This window comes from Lipotes vexillifer, unplaced genomic scaffold (genome assembly GCF_000442215.2).
Source record: "Lipotes vexillifer unplaced genomic scaffold, Lipotes_vexillifer_v1.1 scaffold441, whole genome shotgun sequence".
NCBI lineage: Eukaryota > Metazoa > Chordata > Mammalia > Artiodactyla > Lipotidae > Lipotes > Lipotes vexillifer.
Window position 1 is genome coordinate 1,028,598 of NW_006773600.1, and position 21,815 is coordinate 1,050,412.

General features: G+C 35.8%; 1 protein-coding gene across 1 annotated transcript in view; it reads right to left on the reverse strand.

Moving 5' to 3' along the window:
• The window catches only part of MDGA2 (MAM domain containing glycosylphosphatidylinositol anchor 2), an 846,526-nt gene that overhangs the window by 477,226 nt on the left and 347,485 nt on the right, over positions 1-21,815 (reverse strand). Inside the window, exon 2 of the mRNA XM_007448438.1 lies at positions 11,550-11,689. Coding sequence (XP_007448500.1) covers positions 11,550-11,689 — 140 coding nt within the window. The remainder of the gene's footprint in view (positions 1-11,549; positions 11,690-21,815) is intronic.

Here is a 21,815-nt window from a genome sequence, read left to right on the forward strand (position 1 = left end):
CTTGTAGTGAACCACTATGGTCCACTATGTCTAAGGAAGTAAGTCTAAAACAATCTACTAGTATTACCCTATATTAACTATACTTTGAAAGAGAACTGCCTCCAAAGAATCAGTAACTGTAATCAGTAGGGGGACCTCAGTGACAATAAAAGAATTGTCCCTGCCTGCTAGAGAATGGAAAGTCTGTGAAAATGAAAAACATGCATGCAGTACCTCTTATAAGGTAAGTAAATATCTAGGACCCACATATGCCTGGGGTTACATATGAGCATCTTGGGGATTTTCTGGAATGCATCACTATATAAATCCATGAAATGAATGAATGTCAAACTCTAAAATGCATCAGAATCATCCAGAAGCCTTATTAAGACATATGTTGCTGTACCCCACCCCTAGAGTTTCTGATTCAGCAAGCCTGGGTTGGGACCCAAAAATTTGTGTTTCTGATGATGTTGATCCTGTTGTTTCAGGGACCACAATTTAAATCAAATGGGCTATGCCTATAATTGGTAATAATAAAAGCCGATCAAAGTAGTGATCAAGTAAAATCATTTTCAGGTTACAAAATGTTGGTAGAGTAGGAGTATGAGGTCAGCAGTCTGGCAGCCACCATCTAGTCTCTATGGCTTAACCATCTGAGTAGCCTTGACTTAGTCACTTAACTTCTCCAGGCTCAGTCTGCACATGTATGAATTGCAGAAGAAAGGATAATAGATATTCAAAGTTTCATCAGAGTATTGGGATTCTAATAAAAAATAATAAGGTTCACCTATCCTAAAGAACTTAGAAATATAGGAACTACAACTGTCCTCAGAGAGGGCAGTTATAATTAATTAAGCACAACAATTCAGAATAGAGAGAATGCAAAGTCAGCACCATATTAACACATCTCTGGGACTTGACTATAATGTGATTGAATGTATTAATGGTAATATATCTAAAGAAAGAATGAGCCAATCAAAACAGAAATTGGTCTGCCTTGGGAACAGAAAAATAAGATTTTAGGAGGACAAACTGGCAAGTAGTAACTATTTGGGAACTGTCCAAGAGAGAGAAAATCCTTACTATTGGACTAAAGCCTTAAGGTCTCCTATCCCATAATAGATTAGACAGCCTTCAGCTATCCCAATTAAAATTCCTTGCTAACCAACATGATTTTTGCTTGGCTTCTCAACTGGTTTGCCTGTTGAGAGAGTGATCCTGCTATACAAAAGCAATATTCAATTTGCCATTGCATATTAAAATTTTGGCATTTTGATCAAAATTTTGCTTTATCTGCAGCTTACCTACACTGATTTACAGATGGAACAATCTGCTGTAATCTGCAATTGCATTTCTCATTATAAATGCCTAACCTGATTTCTGCATTGTTTGTATGTGTATCTGTCTTTATGAGTTTGGAAAATGCCAACTCATCCCTAATCTGATTTCACTATACTAACAAAACCAGGCTTATGAACCTGCAAAATGAGTATCAAAACCTGAAGTGGCCTTATTTACCAAGGTAAAAGTCCCTCTGTGGATGACTGCCTAGAAAGCCAGCCAGCATTCTCCAGGTGGTACCTCTCTCCACTGCTGTGAGGGATGGTTTTGGTCAGTTTGCTCATAAATCCATTTTTAAACCTTCCTCTACTCTGCTCTGTATCATTGAGCAGAGGCTAAACACTTGTATGTTATATCTGTTTCCCAGACTCTCAATGGTTTCAAACAATGGATTGGTACTGGCATAAGACTGAATGACAGAAGAAAAGGAAAAGCCAGGTATTTCCCCCTCTTCTCAGCCACTTCCATTCCCAGCAATTCATTTCCTTCATTAAATCTTCTCAGTTCTGAACTCAGAGGATTTTTTTTTTAATTTAAGTACTGTTTTTAGTTTCAGGTGTACAGCATGGTGATTCATTGTTTTGTTTTTCAGATTATATTCCATTATAAGTTATAACAAGATATTGGGTATAATTCCCTGTGCTTTACAGTAAATCTTTGTTGTTTTTTTAAACTTATAGAGTTTCAAATAATCAGAATGGTTTCTGTTTTCCTTGTCCAACCCTAACTGATGACCATGTGACATAAGAGCTCACTAGTAACTGCCACCATCTGTTCAAGAAGTATTAAGTATGTGCCCATGGATACACACACACACCCCCCACACACAGACTCATAATAAAATTATATAAACCAATAAACATTTTGGTTTGTATTTTTTGGTAAATTATACTAAGCAGCCATGTTAAATAGTCACAAGCCAAGTGTGTGGCTTATTGTGATTATCAAAGAGCAGAGGGAATCAAAATCTCAAGTAGACAAGTGGTTGTGAGGGCACTCGTAGAGTTAGATTATGCACACGTCTAATAAGAAAGTAAATGTACTTTTCAATTTAATCTATGAACAAATCAAACCACTGGCAATGTTCAGACTGATAAACATAATGTTACAGATGTCATCACAATATTGGAGTATTTACCAGTTTTGTTAACTAAAATATTGGCCAAGGGAGTGCATTGGTCTGCAAGCAGGGGCTCCAAACATATGTGAGAAAAAGTACCTATGGATCATCCATCCTATATCATGCATCCAAATTCCCTGTGCTTATGAAGGAACGAGCTTTCTGTTTTGCACCATATGAATAAATTTAAGGCTATACTCCCTCAAAGGCTTCCAGCAAAATTAGCTGGGGCCAGTTGACAATAAGAAGTCAAACATGTCTTAGCATACACTTTTTCAAACTCTGTTCTACTTTCTGTTGATGTCAATTTTTTCCCTTTTCTGATGAAAGCCAGGCTTCCATCATTTCTAAATTATTTAGAGAGACATAGGGTTAGGACTTTGTAGTTTGGTTTTAAGCAACAAATTCCAAGCAACGAATTACCAGGTTTTTGTCTGATACTTAAGAATATGTTTCCGTCACTGAGATCCCAAGGTTGCCCTGTTATATCTGTAATTAAAAATGTGTACCATTGTCAAAAGTGGCATATGGAGGGCTTAAAGTTAGACTCTTCTCCGACCGCAGGGCTTTAATAGCTTCATATTATTGAGCCCCATTTCCCAAGTGTCTTTAAATCCTTGCTGGGTAATAAAATAAGAAGACATATTAAGTCCTCTTGGAGACCACCAAGGTAGCAGTTAATGCATCCCTGCAGGCACTGAGGTATGCGGCTTCCACCAGTGCCTACACAAGTGAATCTAAGGTTTCCTTAAATGCTTAATTCTAAGAGGTAAATGACATAGGCACAGGCAAACACAATTTAGTACTTTTAAAAAGGAACCGAATTAATTAAAATATTCAACAATTAACCCCAAGTGATAATGCCTGCCACATTTACTCCTTTAATAAATGAGATCCTCTATGTGAAAGCTTTCATGTTTATGGTCCCATATAGTTTATCCTCCAAAGCAGGATACTTGTGGGGACTGAGAGACAACAATATCAACAAGTGTACCAGAACAATAATTATAAACCAGGACTGTCCCAGGCAAATCATGACATATGCTCACTCTGTGATAGAAAATGGGAATGCAAGACCCAGTCCTTTGCTTTCTAGTTTACAGCTCAGTGAGAGAGACAGGAAATGGAAAAACAATACGATTATTCTATTTTATTATTTCTATCATCCTTATCATCGTTATTCAAGATTTTTGTCCTCCCTTGTATGATTTTATTTGATCCTTAAAGAAGCTATATTTACTACTACTATTGTCATTTTGTACATGAGGAAAACAAGTGAAAGAGAGGTTAAATATATTACCCACATTCACAGGGCTGAAAAAGTAGAGAAGGTGAAATGTGAAACTGTGTAGTTTGTCTGCAGAGTCTAAATTCTCACTCACTCCCCAAAGGAGGACCCTATGATGTATTATGGTAAGAAATGGCCTGATATTCTGGGATCACATAGAAAGGACACTTAAGCAAGCCTCTTTGACCAAGCAAGATTTTATGAAAGAGGTGATAAGCCACTGACTCAGTTGGCCAAGGGAAAGGAGTGCAGACAAGTGGAAGAGACAACAAATATAGTAAATCAGTAGGCAAAGCACTGTAAATTCCTTCAAGATTAATGATGCACAGCAGTCATTACATGTCTAATGTGCTCTTTAAAAGCAACCCCAGAATATGCCCAGCAAAGGTATAAACTAATTTAAAAGAACAAATAATATATGTTATGAGTTGAACTGTGTGGCCCCAAAGGTATGTTAAGTCCTAATTCCCAGTACCTCAGAATGTGACCTTATTTGTAAATGGGGCTGTTGCAGCTGTAATTAGCTAAAATGTTGTCATACTGGAGTATGCGGGTCTGTAACCCAATATGACTGGTGTCCTTACAGGAAGAAGAAAATGCCATTTAAAAGACACACACACACACACACACACACACACACACACACACACACACACACGTGACGACAGAGGCACAGATTGGAATGATGTGGCTGAAAGCCAAGGAAAACCAGGGACTGATGGCTACCACCAAAAGCTGGGAAAAGGCAAGGAAGGATTCTACGCAGAATCTCAGAGGGAGTATTATGTCCCTGCTAACACCATGATTTCAGAATTCCAGACTTCCAAACTGTGAGAGAATAATTTCTGCTGTTTAAGCCACCTACTCTATAGTACTTTATTACAGCAGCCCTAGGAAACTAATACAATGTACAACTATGCAATTCAGGCACTTGTACAATTTTGGAATTAGGGAACTCTTTAGGCTAATATGAGACATTAGCTGATGTAGAATTTATATATCTCATGAAATGTGTTTACATGTATTTTATATAATAACACATGTAATGTTTTTGTGTTATTTTAGAAAACTCTTTCCAAAATGATTGCTTACAGTCCATCTTCTTGATGGCACTGTGAAGAGTTATTCAAAATGGTAAATTGTTCTGATTATAAATGCAATGCAAAAGATCGCTTAGGGCTTCCCTGGTGGCGCAGTGGTTGAGAGTCTGCCTGCCGATGTAGGGGACACGGGTTCGTGCCGCGGTCCGGGAAGATCCCACATGCTGTGGAGCAGCTGGGCCCGTGAGCCATGGCCGCTGAGCCTGAGCGTCTGGAGCCTGTGCTCTGCGATGGGAGAGGCCACAACAGTGAGAGGCCCGCGTACTGAAAAAAAAAAAAAAAATCTAAGGAAAAAAAACTATATTGTAGGGTATCTACCACTTAAAAATCTCCTCATATGTCAAATAATACATATCTGAAAATATGTCAATGGGAGTATTCTTCTAATAATAAAAATACAAAACCAAATCATCAATGTCTATGTAGTTATTCAGAAATTCTACATTAAAAGAATTGCAACTATTTACCATAAAATGATCCATTTTAACTATGTGCAATACAACTAATAGATTCTCAATTATATATTGATAGGCAATATTGATTTCCTTCTATCTTCTGGAAATCCCTGATAATTTTAAAAAGCTTATTTCATGTCAACTGCTGTAATAAAATAATGGCTATGGTCTCATCACTCATATATAATATTTTTCACTGAAATATGTAGATTTCAAAAGGAGACATCTAATTTCTAACTTTCACGTGATCTGTATATTCAATTATTTTGACTCTGTTTTGATATCCATTTTTTGATCACTCTGAAGATCCAATTTTGACCATGAGAGGCAAAGCTATCAAAACCAAACAAATCCTCAGTCTGTATTTATATTGTAAATCTCCATCACATGACATTCCTTGCAAATGAACTTGCAAACTTTCAATGCTTAGATTTAATTCGAGTAGAAGACATATTTTTCAAGAGATGAGAATAAATGAGGACAATATACTCCACACACATGCTAATTTAATTAAATTTAATTAAACATCCTACCTTGGCTAGTTTCCTGTGGTTTACCTTTACAAGTCTTCAGGAAAAGTAGAAGTACAATAATTCTGAATCAGAATTAAGCAACATAAGGTCAGCAGCAAGGGAGCAGAAACTAGGATTGATTAGGTGTATAAACACACTCCTCATTAGGTTTGAGTCCAGGAGATAGGTACTGTCATATGCTGGAGTTGCCTCAGGAAAGAAAATCTGAGACAAGAGATTACAAGTAGATAGTTTATTTTCAGAATTAATCCCAGGGAAGCCGAGTAGGGGGCTGTGAAAAGCGACATAGAGAAGGAGAAAAACCGATACAACAAAGTGTTATTATGCTAGTCACTGCTGAGAGTGACTGGGGCTCCATTCTACTGGGACCCTCTAAGGAGCCATGTAGAATATGTTACAGAATTGCCTGACCAAGGGGGCATGTATCGACTGGATCCTACTCCCTATTGACCAAAGAGCTGCTTTTCAAACAGCAATTAGTACTCTGCTGTAGAAAGTTTAGTTTTGTCCTAGAATCTGAAGTTTTGTGCTGTGACTCTATTCTTAGGACCTAATAAAAGATCCACACAGCATCTGTGTCCAACACCTTGCCTGAGTAGCAAGGCAAACCTGGACTTGCTACAGAGCCCTCTCTGGACTTAAAACCTGGACTTGCTGCAGAGCCCTCTCTTCCTCTGAGTCCTACTTGAAAATCATAACTTTTAAAGTTGCCTGATAAAGTGACTTGTAGTATTTCCAAATGTAGTAATATGCAGCTCCTAAAGTTCAAAAAAGTTTACCCTATGCTGGACCTCCTTCTTAGTGGTGGGCTTGTGAGGAGCAACAACTTTTTTATAACCTTAGATGGAATGTCCTAGCATGCCCCAGACCATCAGACTCCAAAAATCTTCTCCAATTTGACGGACTACTAATATTCTGGTACTGTATTTCTCATCCTCTGGCATGTGTCTATGTCTTATATGGCATCCAAAGTACTTGCTACTTCCTGTTCAAAAGGTCAAAATGAAATGATATAATCAACATAATGGACTAGTATAATGTTATGCAGATTATGAAGATAATCAAATTCCCTGTGCACTATAATGTTACAGAGAGTGACAGAGTTCATCCTGACCCAGGGCAGAGCACAGCTTCTTCTTGAGAACTGAAAAGCATTCATTTATCAGATGACTATCTATATACCAGCTAGTATCAGAGGTGTATCAATTTGTCCCAGTGCAGACAATACATCTGGCCCAGATTACAGCTAGCTCAAAATACATTAGTTAAAGCCAGGCATATGACCAAAACCAACTTCAATGGGAGAGTAAGAAATACTCTACCTACTCTACTGGGTTACCTGCAATTGTGTAGTGATGACAGTAATAGCTGAGAATTATTAACTTTATAGAATAAATTATTATGTTGAATCAATAATGGAATCACAAATATGGTGATGATTGACTAAGTATTGACTTTTTGCTAGGTACTCCGCTAAATGATCAACATGTATTATCTTATTAAGTACACTGACTAACGTTTTTGCAAGTATCTGGAACTGTATGATAAATGTTTCTTCTAAGCATCAGGACTGTCCATGGAATTAAACAAATGATAAACTCTGAAATAACTGCAAATGGATTCAGATCTCCTGAGGAACAAAAATGACCCTTTATATTCATGAGGATTTTTATTAAATTAAAAAAAAACTTTGGTTAATGCTGATATACTGGGAATAAAATGTATCAGTAGTTTTGGAGTAAAGTGTTGAACCAAAAGAGGCTTTCCATATTCTACATTAAAAGTAATGGTAGGGCTTCCCTGGTGGCGCAGTGCTTGAGAGTCCGCCTGCCGATGCAGGAGACGCGGGTTCGTGCCCCGTTTCGGGAAGATCCCACATGCCGCGGAGCGGCTGGGCCCGTGAGCCATGGCCACTGAGCCTGCGCGTCCGGAGCCTGTGCTCCGCAAATGGGAGAGGCCACAACAGTGAGAGGCCCGCATAACGCAAGGGAAAAAAAAAAAAAAAAAAAAAAAAAAAAGTAATGGTAACTAAACTATTTGAAGGTGTGACATCAATGATCAGAAAGGCTATAAGAGCTTTCTCCTAAACAGCTATGGTGAGTACATTTCCTCTTGTAACCATGACCTTAATAAAGATGTATGTCACCAGGGGATGAGACTGTGTGTGGGGGTAGGGGGGACTGTGAAGTTACTCACTGATATAAAATTTGTGATTAATAAATTTTTGCATACTTCTCCTAAACCCTTTCCCATATTCTATCCAAAGATACATTGAAAAAATATTAGTTGTTTCAGCTGGAGAGTCTCTCACATGATGCAGAAAACAGGTCCAGTATGTCAAATATCCTATTGTTTAAATCATTTACAAGAGGATTATATTCATAATTCATTTGTTATTGGTGTGGTAATATTGAGGGAGAAAGAACAGAGGAAGGAGGGAAGAAGGGAAAGAAGGAATGAAAGAAGGAAGGAAGGAAAAAAGAAAAGAAAAAAAGAAAAGAAGGAAAATTAAGAGAGTAGGTAGCAAAATCCTGAAATTATGGATATCCAGAAGTAATATTAGGTTGGTAGATTTACTGACAAACCCTTGTCTCCTTTCTTTCTTACCTTCCCACATACTTTTATAATAAGCCCTCCTTAAATGAGGTAGTCTGAACAGTTCTAGTCCTTGCAAGCTAAAAAAAGCTAATTAACAGAGATGCAAAAGCTCTGCAGTGCATTACAACACAAAAATATTGAAATTTATTGAAATGCATTTAATTTAGACTATAGAAATGCTAAGAACATTTTTTTAAAATTTACTTATTTCAAATATGTTCGACGTTGGAGTCTAAATATAAATTACTTAAAAATAATATAAAGCCAATATATATTTTATTATGTACCAATATAATGCTTACTATGTACCACGTATATATGTATATATGTGTATATACATTTAACTTTTTTTTTTTTTTTGGGGGGGGTACGCGGGCCTCTCACTGCTGTGGCCTCTCCCGTTGCGGAGCACAGGCTCTGGATGCGCAGGCTCAGCGGCCATGGCCCAAGAGCCCAGCCGCTCCGCAGCATGTGGGATCCTCCCGGACGTGGGCACGAACCCACGTCCCCTGCATCGGCAGGCAGACTCTCAACCACTGCGCCACCAGGGAAGCCCCATACATTTAACTTTTGAAAGGAGTCTATGATATAGATAAGATGGTTAGCATCATCGCTATTATATAGATAAGAAAACTGAGGCACAGAGAACAGAGAGGTTAAGGAACTTTCCCAAGGTCACACTAGTAGTCATGATGGATCCTGGATTATATCCAGGCAGTCCCAGTACCATGCTCTTAACCACTGCTATGTACTGACCTTCTTCACTTATTTTATTTTAAAGAAAATTTTAAAGAATCTAGAAAAAAATGCTGCCTTAGAACACTTGTAGAAATGGAAATTTTTATGACTCTCGTTGCCACAGGAATAGGCAACAGATTAAGAAATCTTCTGATGAGTGAATGAGGAACTTCTCTCTTTCACTGCATTAACATATTTAGATTAGACAAAGGAGCAAGAAAGTCATTCCAGCTTCATGGTATCAGCCAAGAAAAATTATCCTCAGGACCAGATGCCAACAGCATGCCCTTTAGTATTTGGACAGGATGCAAAGGCCCAGCTGTTCTGTCAGCCTTCCTTATGCAGTTTGCTGACAAAGAAGAGGCCCAGTTAATTTTCCAAATATGCAATATAAACTGAAACTGATTCATCTGCAAACACTGAATTACTTCTAGGAATGAAGAAATAATAATACTGAAATAATAAATTTTTCATAGGCTCATAACACATTGAAATGTTTCCAAAAATGGAATTTCTCAGGAAAAATAAATAAGGCAATAAGCTACTCCTGTTTTTCAGAACTACTTTTGGATTGGCCAGAGCTCAAAGATTGTATCCAGATTGCTGAATCACGAAAGGGAAGATGTATGGAGAAAATAAGAAACGTGTAATATTAAGGGAATGTAAGGATGAAGATAGAGGGAGAGGAACAGCTAGGATGACTTAAAAACAAAGATAAGTTGCATTTTTAAGTAAAATTTGAAGTTCAGAAGCTGCAGAACTTGGTACATTCATTGTGGGAATAATGGGAGCATCAATAAGTCTTCTCTTGTGGCTTCTTTTAGGTTTACTCAGACCTTCCTACTTTGATCCCAACTTTTTTACTCTGGAATTTTTATTCTATGTATATAAATTAAGAAAATCAAATTATAACAACACTAAACTTTCTTTGGGATAATATTCTTGAGTTAGTGTTACCATTTTTTAATTTTAGTAAAATTATTTTCATTGGACTATACTGTTTTCTGCATAAATCTGAAAATAAAAATGCTTTACATATCAGCTTCATCAATATCACATTTTAACAATTATTGCTTCTGTGCTTATATATTTAGTTTTGCAATCATTTTTTCTACTAAGTCTAATTATATTGGGTCAAATTTTCTGCAACTCAATTTTATTGAGACAATTTTATTCTTTAATAAATTTTCAGTTCTTAGCAAGTGTCATAATTTGCAATTTTAGCCACTATGGATTTTAATATTTTTCAATATTTTAAAATAATTTTTCCTAGAATACTTTTACTGTTTTCCATTTTATCAGCAGCATAAGTTTTATAAAACATATTTCACCATTTCAGTTTACTTATGGTCTTATCAATCTACTGCTTCATTCTGTGAAGTTCATATGCTTATTTTTATTTGTTCTTCAGGGTCAAAATTGTAGAGTCAAAACATCCTTGAGGATTAAAGAGTTAAGGATGACAGGACCAAAAGACAAGATAGAAATGATGGGAGACTTTATAATCTCCACATTGTTCTTTACTTTCCCGTATACAGTCGTGTTAGCTGGATTTTTTTTTTCTGTAATACAAACACTTAAAATATGTAACTTTGTCTACCAAATGAGACTTCTTTTCCATCACAGTGTTTGTGTTTAATATCAATCCATATTTTGAACCAGTCAGGTTAAATATATGACAATAAGAATTGGCAATTAATGAATAAAAACATCCTGAATATTCTGTATCTAAATTAAATTTTTACATCATAGATACATAGCCTAACTATACTATCTTATATCTAACCCCTTTTTTCACTCCTACAAGCTTTTTCTTTGCTCATTGTTTGTAATTTTAGTGACCTTTGAAAGTCTCAATTTCTGTTCCTGCTACAATTAGCTATGAAAGCTGTAGCTGCCGACTCTTGAGAACCTGAATTCATACAGCACCTACAAACATTTGTTTTTCAAGGTTTTCTATGGATATAATGACTAGGAGTAAGGAAAGTACATGTGACCTCGTTCATCACATTCTTAGAACAAATGCTTCCTCCACTGCAATTATGTCATCATGAAATCATGTTCCACATTCTAAAATAAACTCATTGCCATATGAATTGTTATCTGACTGAGATATTTTTGTAGTTGTCTTTTTTAACAGCCTCCTTAGAAATGTCTTTTAAATTTCTCACAATACCAAAACAAAAATTTCTTTTTTTTGTCTTATCCACATGAATACTTCAAGCTTGAATGTTCAGCAGTCACTACTCTTATCCTGCACTGTACACATACTTGAATTTCACACACACACATACACACAAACACATTTTTAGCTAAATCAACTAAAATGTACACTTTTTGACTTCCAAGAAAAGTGAAAGAGAGTTTTCCACAATATCACGGTTCGGGACTCACCTGTGGACGTGGATGTCCTGTGACCAGACAGGTCAATTCCAGGGTTTCTCCTTCCCGTATGGTGTAGACCCTTTCCGAGTAGCGCTCCTCCTCAATGTTACAGGCCAAGCCTGAATGCACAATACGAACCGTGGGGGGAGCTGTCAAATCAGGAAGAAGAGAGACAAGATACATAAAAAGATAAGCAAACTGTCTTCCCCGATCATCATGGTTGTTATGGCAATTCTTATTAGACTTTACCACTGTCAGATCCATCAGTCTTAACACTTTGAACATCCCCAAGGGATTAAAGATTCTGCCGGACAGAAAAGTTCAAGTTTACCTTACAGTCACCAACACAGTCTGAAAATGGCAAAGGGGAATAGGGTAATGGGGAAAAACTGGTGATTCAGGAAATCACCATCATTACAAGACCAATGATAAAACTTGATTGTTAAAATGTGATAGTTCCCTTCCTCTCTGAAATCTAAAATTTAATATAGTAAGGGATGTTGTCCAAAAGCTAGGTAGTACAAAAGAAAGACCATCAGAAAGGAAAAAGGAATGTGAATTAAAGACATTGCCATTTTTCTATTAATTTTATAAGTCCTATGGTGTAACTAGGGAGCTAAAGAATAGGAAGAGTTGGTTATCTGGAATTGAACACCAACTTAGTTTTCAATATTTATAGACTCCTGTATTAATATGAGCAAAAGATAATCACTGAATTAAGCCACTGATGAAGGCCATAAATCACTGATGTCTAAGTATAAAATTCTGATTCAAGATACACTTCTCATGAAACTGTCCAAATTCCATAATATAATTTTCTCCGACTTCAATGTCACATGGGCCTATAAAACTTGACTAGCATTCATTGACTTACATATCATTGGAAACCCACTGTATGCAAAAATTCTTTTGGTAATGAGAAATACTTAGATAATAAGATATGCTTCTTGTCATCAAGGAGATTACTGTGACTAGCTTCAAATTGGAGATCATCCCCATTTGTGAATTCAGCATTTTTGTTTGTAATACATTTGGAGTGGAGGCAAAAAGTTTGTCTTAATTAAAGGCAAGAGGAAAATCTATATCTACATGTAAGAACAATGACCTCAAGAATTTCCTGATAGCAATCTCAGCCTGAACAGCAGTATTATCAGCAGTGGCTATAGTTACTTAAAAATTCATATGGGCATATTTGGAATTTTTAATTTAACATTTAAAAGACTATGAATCCGGGCTTCCCTGGTGGCGCAGTGGTTGAGAGTCTGCCTGCCGATGCAGGGGACGCGGGTTCGCGCCCCGGCCTGGGAGGATCCCACATGTAGCGGAGCGGCTGGACCCGTGGGCCATGGCCGCTGGGCCTGCACGTCCGGAGCCTGTGCTCCACAATGGGAGAAACCACAACAGTGAGAGGCCCACGTACCGCAAAAAAAAAAAAAAAAAAAAAAGACTATGAATCCTATAAAATTTGCAGATAAATTTGGTGATTTTATGGAGGAAATAAAATGATTATAAGTCCAACTTACAGGAAACTTTCTTTTGGGAAAATCTGTGCTGTGAAAGTAAAAAAACAATAGTTTCCAATATCTAATACTTTGTTTTACATAACAAAAATGTATAGAACACTCAGAAAGTTTAAGAACTGAAAAGGGCATATTTTGTTATTGTTCTTAATTTCAAACTATTAGATAGAAAAGGCTACTTGCGGATAATAAAACAACAGTTATTTCCTTTTTTTATTTCTGGATATCCAAGCAGAGTACTGTTCTTCAACCCTCAAATTCAGGATCCCACTCTCCAATACCCAGTATCAAACAACATGTATAAAACTGCCAGCAGCTGGATAAGAATGAATAATATATTTAGAAAAGTAGTTCTTACATTTAGTATGCATAATAAACTCCCCAGGAACTTGTTTAAAACATAGATGTCAGAGGTATACACAGAGAATGCTATGTCTGCAGAAAACACCCGGAATCTGCCTTTTTACAGAACATCCCAGGTGATGACAATGACAGTGCTACTCAGACCAGATCATTAGAAATAACTTTCTAATGGCTCTTATAAATATTTGTTTATTAAAGGACAATACACCATGGGATAAAATGTCTTTTTCTTTTAATTTTTTTCAAGTAACTAAACATCATGTTATGCATCTTTTCACTGGTTTAAAAAATTAAATAAACCAAACAATTTTGTAAGTTTGTTTAAAAACTTAAACAAACCAAATAATTTTTTGGTCTATAAAACCAATTTATCAAAAATTTTCTACTATGTCTTCGGACTCTGTCTAGACACTGTAATAATTTGCCTAGTTTTAAGACATTAGAAATCATCTGTAGTGTTTATCTGGGTATTCTGATATATTTCACACAAAGTTTCCTACAAATCATTTCCTATCGTGATCAAATTTAAACTTGAATTTAGACAAGTAATACTAGAAAGTTACTTATTTTAAAACATCTGTCATACAACTGTATACGTATTATGGAGGTGAACAAACACGACAATCAATAAACACCTGCAAAATATAAATAGAAAATTAAGTAAAAAAATAGAGATTCATTACCTTGAAATATATTTCTTTGCCAAATTTAGCCTAACAAGTGATAGCCCACGTTTATTAATACATCTAATTATATAGTAACATGACATCTTTTCCAGATTTATACTTATTTTTGTTTTAATTTCAAATCAATGAATAGTAGTTATTTTTAAGACATATTTATTATGCAAATAAGTAACTTCATTTAAAACATTTAAATTATACAGTAAGCACACTGTGTTCATCTACAAGGGCAAATTTTCTGCTATTTTCTTCTGTATTTTAACACATTCTTGGAAAAGGTAATTGCCTATATATTGTAGTCATTATGAACCTACCACCTATCTTATAGGAGGGCGGAATATTCTACCAAATTATAAATGTTAAAGATGTATTTTTCCTAGTATGCATTAAAATACATGATCAGTACTTTAGAATCTCAATGATAAGATGAAAATTTTGGAAGCTTCCTTTAACTCTTTTGGTCTGCAGAAAGCTCAACTGAAAAGGTCTTAGAATTCATCCAGGTCAATTCTCTGATTTCCAAATTAGGGAAGGAAAGCCCAATGACATCAGATGACCTGGCTACAGGCTTGCAGCTAGTTGTGGCCTAAATGAGACCAGGACCACTGTTCCTAGGCTCTTTTTACTACCTCATGCTGTTAAAACTATGCCTGGCACAGTTAAAGTAGGATTAAATAACTCCTAAACTAGACCTAGACTACACTAGGGGAATAAAAAAGACTGAGAAATAGTTCATGAAGTTAAAGCACCATAACTAGATCTGCAATATAAACAGTACAATTGTTCCAAACTTAACCAGTGTAACATTGTCCCAATTCACCATCCTGTCTCCAGTCCCTATCAAATCCATGAAATCTTACAATTTCCCAAATAATATATTGTAACTTCTTTTTTCATCATGTTGTATTCCTGCCTAAGAATCTATAATGTCTCCCTATGACATTTCACAGAGTCCAAATCACCCCACATGGCATTTAGGTGCCCTGTAAATGGTCCTCATACTGATTATCCAACCCAAAATCCCACTTCTCTGTAACAGCAGCCCAACATCAGTGGGAAGATAAAGAGCACTGAGAATTCAAGTGTCTTTGATCATGATGTTTCCCCATCTAGAATTCCCACACTGATCTTTGAACCAATGTTGCTAAAACCTTCGTGAATTACTTAGCAATGATTCTCTTCTCTTTTTTCCAGAAAATCTGTATTGCCCAGTGATTCTCCTTTTTCTTAACATTCTAACTTGATAGGAAGCACCTCATTACAAGGATGAACATAATTTTCAGCATCTATTCCACACCACATAATTCATAGCACAGAGTAGGTATTTAATAATTAATTTATAATTTTAAGCATATATCATTATACGGACTCTAACCTATTTTAGCAAAAATATTAACCATTATGACACTGAATTTGCCTACTTTAAATATATATGCAATTTGCAGTACTATATCTGAAGCAAGACACGTTTTATCCTCTGCCTTGTTAGAGAAAACCTCAATTCATCATCCTGAAATTGGACTAAGGGTTATGATCCCCTTTGCCCTGTAGAGCCAGCAATGAATTAAAATGTTAAAATATTACAAGAGACTCATATTCATCAAAATTTGCTTGCAGTAAGCCAAATCCCATTACATAAAATCTTTCTAACACTAATCATATCAACTCCCTTAATTTGAATAAACTGGCTTTGGGTTCAAGAGGTCAGCCTAAAAGTGCAAAAGAGAGACATTCTTTTATCTTGTTAGAGTATATCCAAAGTCAAACCAAATTCTCACTGTATTCTGTTGGAGAAAGAACACAAATTCTTTCTTATTCTCCAATGGCAACAGCAAGAGCATTTTTAAGCCTTTTATATCATATACAGATTTTCAAACATATATTTATTGAGCAACTGCTATAGGTCAGGCACGAGGCTATGAGCTGAGGATATGAAGATTAATGCTATGAGCTGTGCCCTCTATGGGTTTATAGCCTATTGGGTCTGTCCAATTTATATATATATATATATATATATATACATATATGTGAATATATATATTTATTTATTTATTTATTTATTTATTTATATAAATAAATAATACAAAAATAATAAAACAATTACAGTTGAGCAGAATAGATATTCTAACAGAAGGAAGTGAAAAGACCATAACAGGACAAAGCAGAAGCTGACTAAATCTGCCTGGCAGATTCCAACAGGTTTCATGAAGCCAGTGGCATTTAACTTAGGTTTGGAAAGATGCATGTGGTGAAAGGAATTCCAGAGAAAGGAAATGGTGTGTTCAAAGGCATGTCTATAAGAGACTGCCTGCAGTGTTTAGGAAATAACTACATGAACATGTGGTCCACATAGTTTATAATATACTCCAAACCTTGACACCAGTGCCGCTCTCTCAATTTGCCATAATGTCTCCAGACATAAGAGACTGTATAGCCCTGTGAATGGAAATGATGGGGGAAACCTACTTGAGAGTTCTTGTTAGACAGGACTTGAGGATTGACTGATGTGGGAGCAAGGGGGCAGGAGTTAAGATGACAGTGAAGTTTATATTTTGGTTAAATAGGTAAAAGATAAACTTTTAAACAGAAAATACTCTCTTGATCACTATGGACTCCGCATTATTCACAGTTGGGAGAGACTTAAGATGAGGGGCTCTGTGCCCAAATCACGAAGGGCTTTGTTAGAGTGAGGACTTAGATGTGAAGTGTTTTTGAAGAAGTTTTTTCCATGTTTTCTGAAGGACATGCTGTTATTGGCCAGTAATAAGTTTGGTATTAGGAGTTTTCTCTCTTCTAAGAACCCCAAGCAGTGTACTTTTGTAAATCCTTCAAATCCCTGGCCCAACTATTCTTTGGGAATTCAAGTTGCCAGTAAAATCTCACCACTATGCTACACTAGGTCAAGGTAACTTATGTTCTTGGCGCAGGTCACAGATCCCCTGGGATAGCTAATGTGGAGAGGGGGAGCTCACGGAACCTCTGTTAGGAGCTCCAGTGAAGACATCAGTGAGCCACCCTGCACCATCATCTCTCACACACTCTAGATTCTGTTCAGAGACAGAGACTCAGAGACAGACAGATAGAATGTCTCACACCTTTCTACTCTCATGTGGCCAGAGATAACAGAACACTATTGCTTACACCACTCTCTTAGCAGGATCAGTTTAGCTTGTAAAGCAAACAAAACAATAATCAAATTTCCTTCTATTTTTCTACTGGTCTAAGTGATTACTTGATTTGATAAAACATTTATCAGTTTTCTATGACATCTTACACTTATCTAATTAACATTGCCAATAATTGGTCTCTTCTGCTTATTTCACAATTCCAATGTAGCACATGTGAATAGTACTTCTAAAGCATGGTGTCTTCCGTTCTTCTTATTTTCCCTCTTTCCTATCTGAGTTACTAGTTTAAAATACTACATGAGTCGTCTCCTCCCCCACTTTTTCACAATAATCTCCCAATGCGACTTTTAAATTAAGTATTATATATACAGGTATAGCCTATAATTATCCCTCTTCTTGTTGACAACTCTTTTGCCTAATGTCTTTTGCCTTAGGCTCATTATATTACATATTTTAATATCAAAAACTCAGATAGGGAAGGGGAGAATATGAACATTTGGGAGAGTAGGTAAAATTTTAGATTTAGATGCTGATGTTGAGCTTTCCAACAACTGAAGTTGTTGCTGCATATAAAATTTAGAGCTTTTAAATGGTAGTCGATGGTTGACAGCAACAGAATAGACAAAATCTCTGAAACAGAGCATGTAGAGTGAGAAATTAAGAGGATAATGATAGAACCGCAAGGAATGTGAATTCTTGATAGAGAATTGGTGTCCATAAGATTATGAATACAGAGAGGCCAAGAAAAGAGACTCAGAGGTAGAAGGAAAACAAAGAAAATGTAGCGCTTTAAAAGTTACACAAAGAGATGCTCAAGAATGGTGAACTGTCCAAAACTGTCACTTACAACAGAGTTGTCAATTAGGAGGAGCATAGACAAAAGGTCATTGCCAATGATAGTTAGGAGGGCCTTGGTGAATTTCAAGTGAGATTTGGCTGTAGAACAATAGGAGCAAAAGATGAAGGAGGTCAGTTTTGAGAAAGAGAAAAGTCTTAGCAGGTCAAACCAAGCTTCAGGCAAAAAGTAAAACTGCTCCTGAGGTTCACCCACAGGTAAAAGAAATGATAAGTATAAAACAATAAGTATAAAAAAGAATATTTTAACAATATTTATACCACCATCTCAGAATTGCAAAGACTAATTATTTACACTATAAGAAACAAACCATGTTCGTATTTCCAACATAAGCTGTAACTTTTACCAATACTATACTATTTTTCTACTATCCTTCAATATTCTTTTAAAATTAATTTTCCCTAAAACCTGACTTTCTTTCTTTTTTCTTATCTTTTTGTTCTTTTACTCCTTTATAAGTTTAACTCTGCTAACTTCTGTACCAAATATGCAGAAATCTCTCAAAATGTTCTAATCTCTTCTGTAAAAATAAAAATCAAGGTTAATCCTCACAGTACATAAATATGCTTAATCTCTCCCGTATTAAAGAATGGAGACAAAACAACATTTATCCTCCCATCAACAGGCCTCCTCTTGCCTTTCCTTCACAGCCTAGTGAATAGAAATAATGGTACCCACTCTATGTCATACTTCCACACCTGCTTTGCAATCCTCAGGCCACAGCAGTCTGGCATCTGCCCTATCATTTGTATTTATAAAAGAATAAGGCAGGAATATAGAAGACCACTTTGCTTAACTGCTAATTTTTTGTCATTATTTTGATCTCTTACATCTCCTTCAGTCTTAGTTTACCAGACTTCATTTCTATGCAACTATGAGGATCTTTTGAAATTATACACTTGTTCTACACTTCAAAGCAATGAAAAAAATATTATTACCTCCCACTATTATTCTTACAACCATGAAATAATCATATATCGAAACATGCAGATAGCAGAATGTTCAATTTATATGTCCATTCCAACAATTTCCTCAAAAAATAGTTAAAATCCTTCTGTCACTGTCATTCAAATAATCCCAAATAGGACAATATCTTGATACACAAACCATTTACAGATTATTTTTAATCAGCTTTTAGCTCATTTGAGTTGCTTGATTCCATTGGTTATTTTGAATTAACTACAATTTCAGCATAATGTGAATTTATTTCCCTACCTCTTTCCCCTCCTCCCTCATACCTGGTTAATACTGCACTCCTGTCCACTGGAGGGAAATAAATTTTTATCTTTAATTTGATGAGTTATAAAATGAAAGTACTAAGATCATATTGATATTCTGGATTTAATCAAAAGAAGATCATATCTACCTCAGTATGACTTTGGTGAAAGGCTCTAAATATGAAAGATTTTGGATATTTTGTATTATTTCCTCAGCACACGTTGAGCAGCACTGTTATAAATTAATTGAACTGCCCTGAGAGACTCTGCAAAGCCCAAAGTAAGGTAAGAAAATTAAACCCTGAAGCCCCTGGTTCTAGAAAGCAGCTATTAATTTTTCCTAAATAACAGAGGTTGATATGACTTTTTAGGTTAGTGTTAGCCAAGAATTTAAAGCAAAGAGCTTAAATTGCTTAAATTTTTAATTTAAAAGTTATCTGTTATATGCAATAGATACTATTTAAGATGGAAGAACGTTTGTCACTGAAGAAAATGACATTAAATAAAACTGTAATTGTGTTCATGAAATTTTAAAGTTAAACAAAAAAAGCCATAATGCAATTTAAATTTTAAAGTTAAAAACAATGATAAAAGCAATAATGTTTTTGTGTAAAAGAATTACCTTGTAATATCATCTTTTAACATTCTCGAGTCAAGGTACTAACTTTACAAAAAACTGAATACATAATGGCAAAATATTAATCTGAATTATCTTCCACAAAATGACATATATGTGTCCTATGCTTCTTAAATGAAACAATATAAAATTTTTAAATACTACTAAATTAAGGTTTTTACTTTAACAACTTCAGATTTCATCAGAAATATGTTTTTTTTGTTTTCATCTCAAAACATCACCTATTAATTCCTAAAGCTAAAACTTCAAAGACCCTAGTATGTTTTATAGATTTAAAAAAAATATAAATTCCACTGAATCTAAGGTTCTTAACATTCTTTTCAAATTCAGCATTTGACAACCTCTGACACGCGTGCTGGAGAGGAACCATGTGCCCCAAAGTCTGACATAGACATCTGCATCTCTACGTGGATGTTCCTACCCCAAGCCCTTCACTATGTTCTTCCCAGTATTTTCCAGGAGAAACATATGAAAGCAATATTTGAAAGGTTACCAAATATTTCATTAATCTCATATTTTGCTCACAAAGAACTTGACTGAACTAAGCTGTGTGCTATCACTTAAAGGTAAATACTGTGGTGAACTGTGCTTTCCCCACGTAGGTAGAAACGTGAGAGTCTATACACAAGTTCCTTTTTCTATATTGGATCCAATGCCACATCCTGAATTGTCTCCATCTAAAGGTTGAATCATGTTCCTACCTAATCAGTAAATTTTAGGAGGAAAAACAAAAAACAAACAAAAAAAAACTACTCCAGAAATTTTGGCAGCTAGGCCGTAGACTGTCATTACAAAAAAAGAAAAAAAAAAAACTGACATAAACACAAGGGAGTCGCCTCTTTTATGCTACCATTCTTTATGTGCTTTGAGTCATGATGGAAGCAGAGTAAAGGATTCAGAGAGACTATTATAATGCTACAAGAGGGGGCAGCCTTTAATCCTTAAAACCTTTGATTAGGTTTTCCCCCTCTAAATCAAACTTGTGAAATGGTTTCCTCTTACTAATGTCTGAAGCTATATATCATGTGGTCAGTGAACCCTCCGAAGTTCTTGGAACCAAATCTTCCTGACTCTCATGAATTAACACAGCATCTTATGAGATCAGGACTCCTGAACCCACAGGTACTAATTACATCATTTTTAAACCCTCTGGACTGAAATGTATACCTAAATGTACTCACCCTTCTCTAGAATTAAGAGCTTCTCAGCGTTCTTGGAAAGAACTACAAAGCCCCAGCAAATACTAACTAAAATGAAATTAGTGTCATCATTGTGCGTCAACCTTAATCACAAATAGGGTACTTAGAGACAGCTATTATTTCTTCCAGTCTAGCTAATCAACAAAACAAATGAGATTTACTACAGAATATGCCAAAAATGAAAACTTCAATTTGCTTCTCCAAGAGTGGCAATGGCAGGCAGAGGATTTTGAGGATCTGGCCTGCCAATTTCCCCATTGTTTCTCTCCATTGAGAAATCACTGCTGCTGCCTGTGACTAGCCCCAAGAAGGACAACATCCTCAGCATGTCACAAAAATGCCTTTCAAACCCCAGAATAGAGGAATCAGTGTGATAATGACACACACCCAGAGTCCCCTTCAGAACTGGGCAGAAGAGCAATTATCACAAAGCAAGAATGATTCAGACTCCACCAGGCAACACTCATAGACTAAAAACTTAGCAAACACCGGGAACCTGTGCAAAGCTTGTTATTTATGACAACCTCTAGTTCAATCTAAAACCATAAAAAGTATATTTTTAATTTCTATTTGAAAAAATAAGACATCCCCAGTGAAGGTTAGTGAATATTCAAAGTTTAGTTTCATCTACAGTTCTGTCTTATTCTAGAAAAAAATTGTGTTATATATATG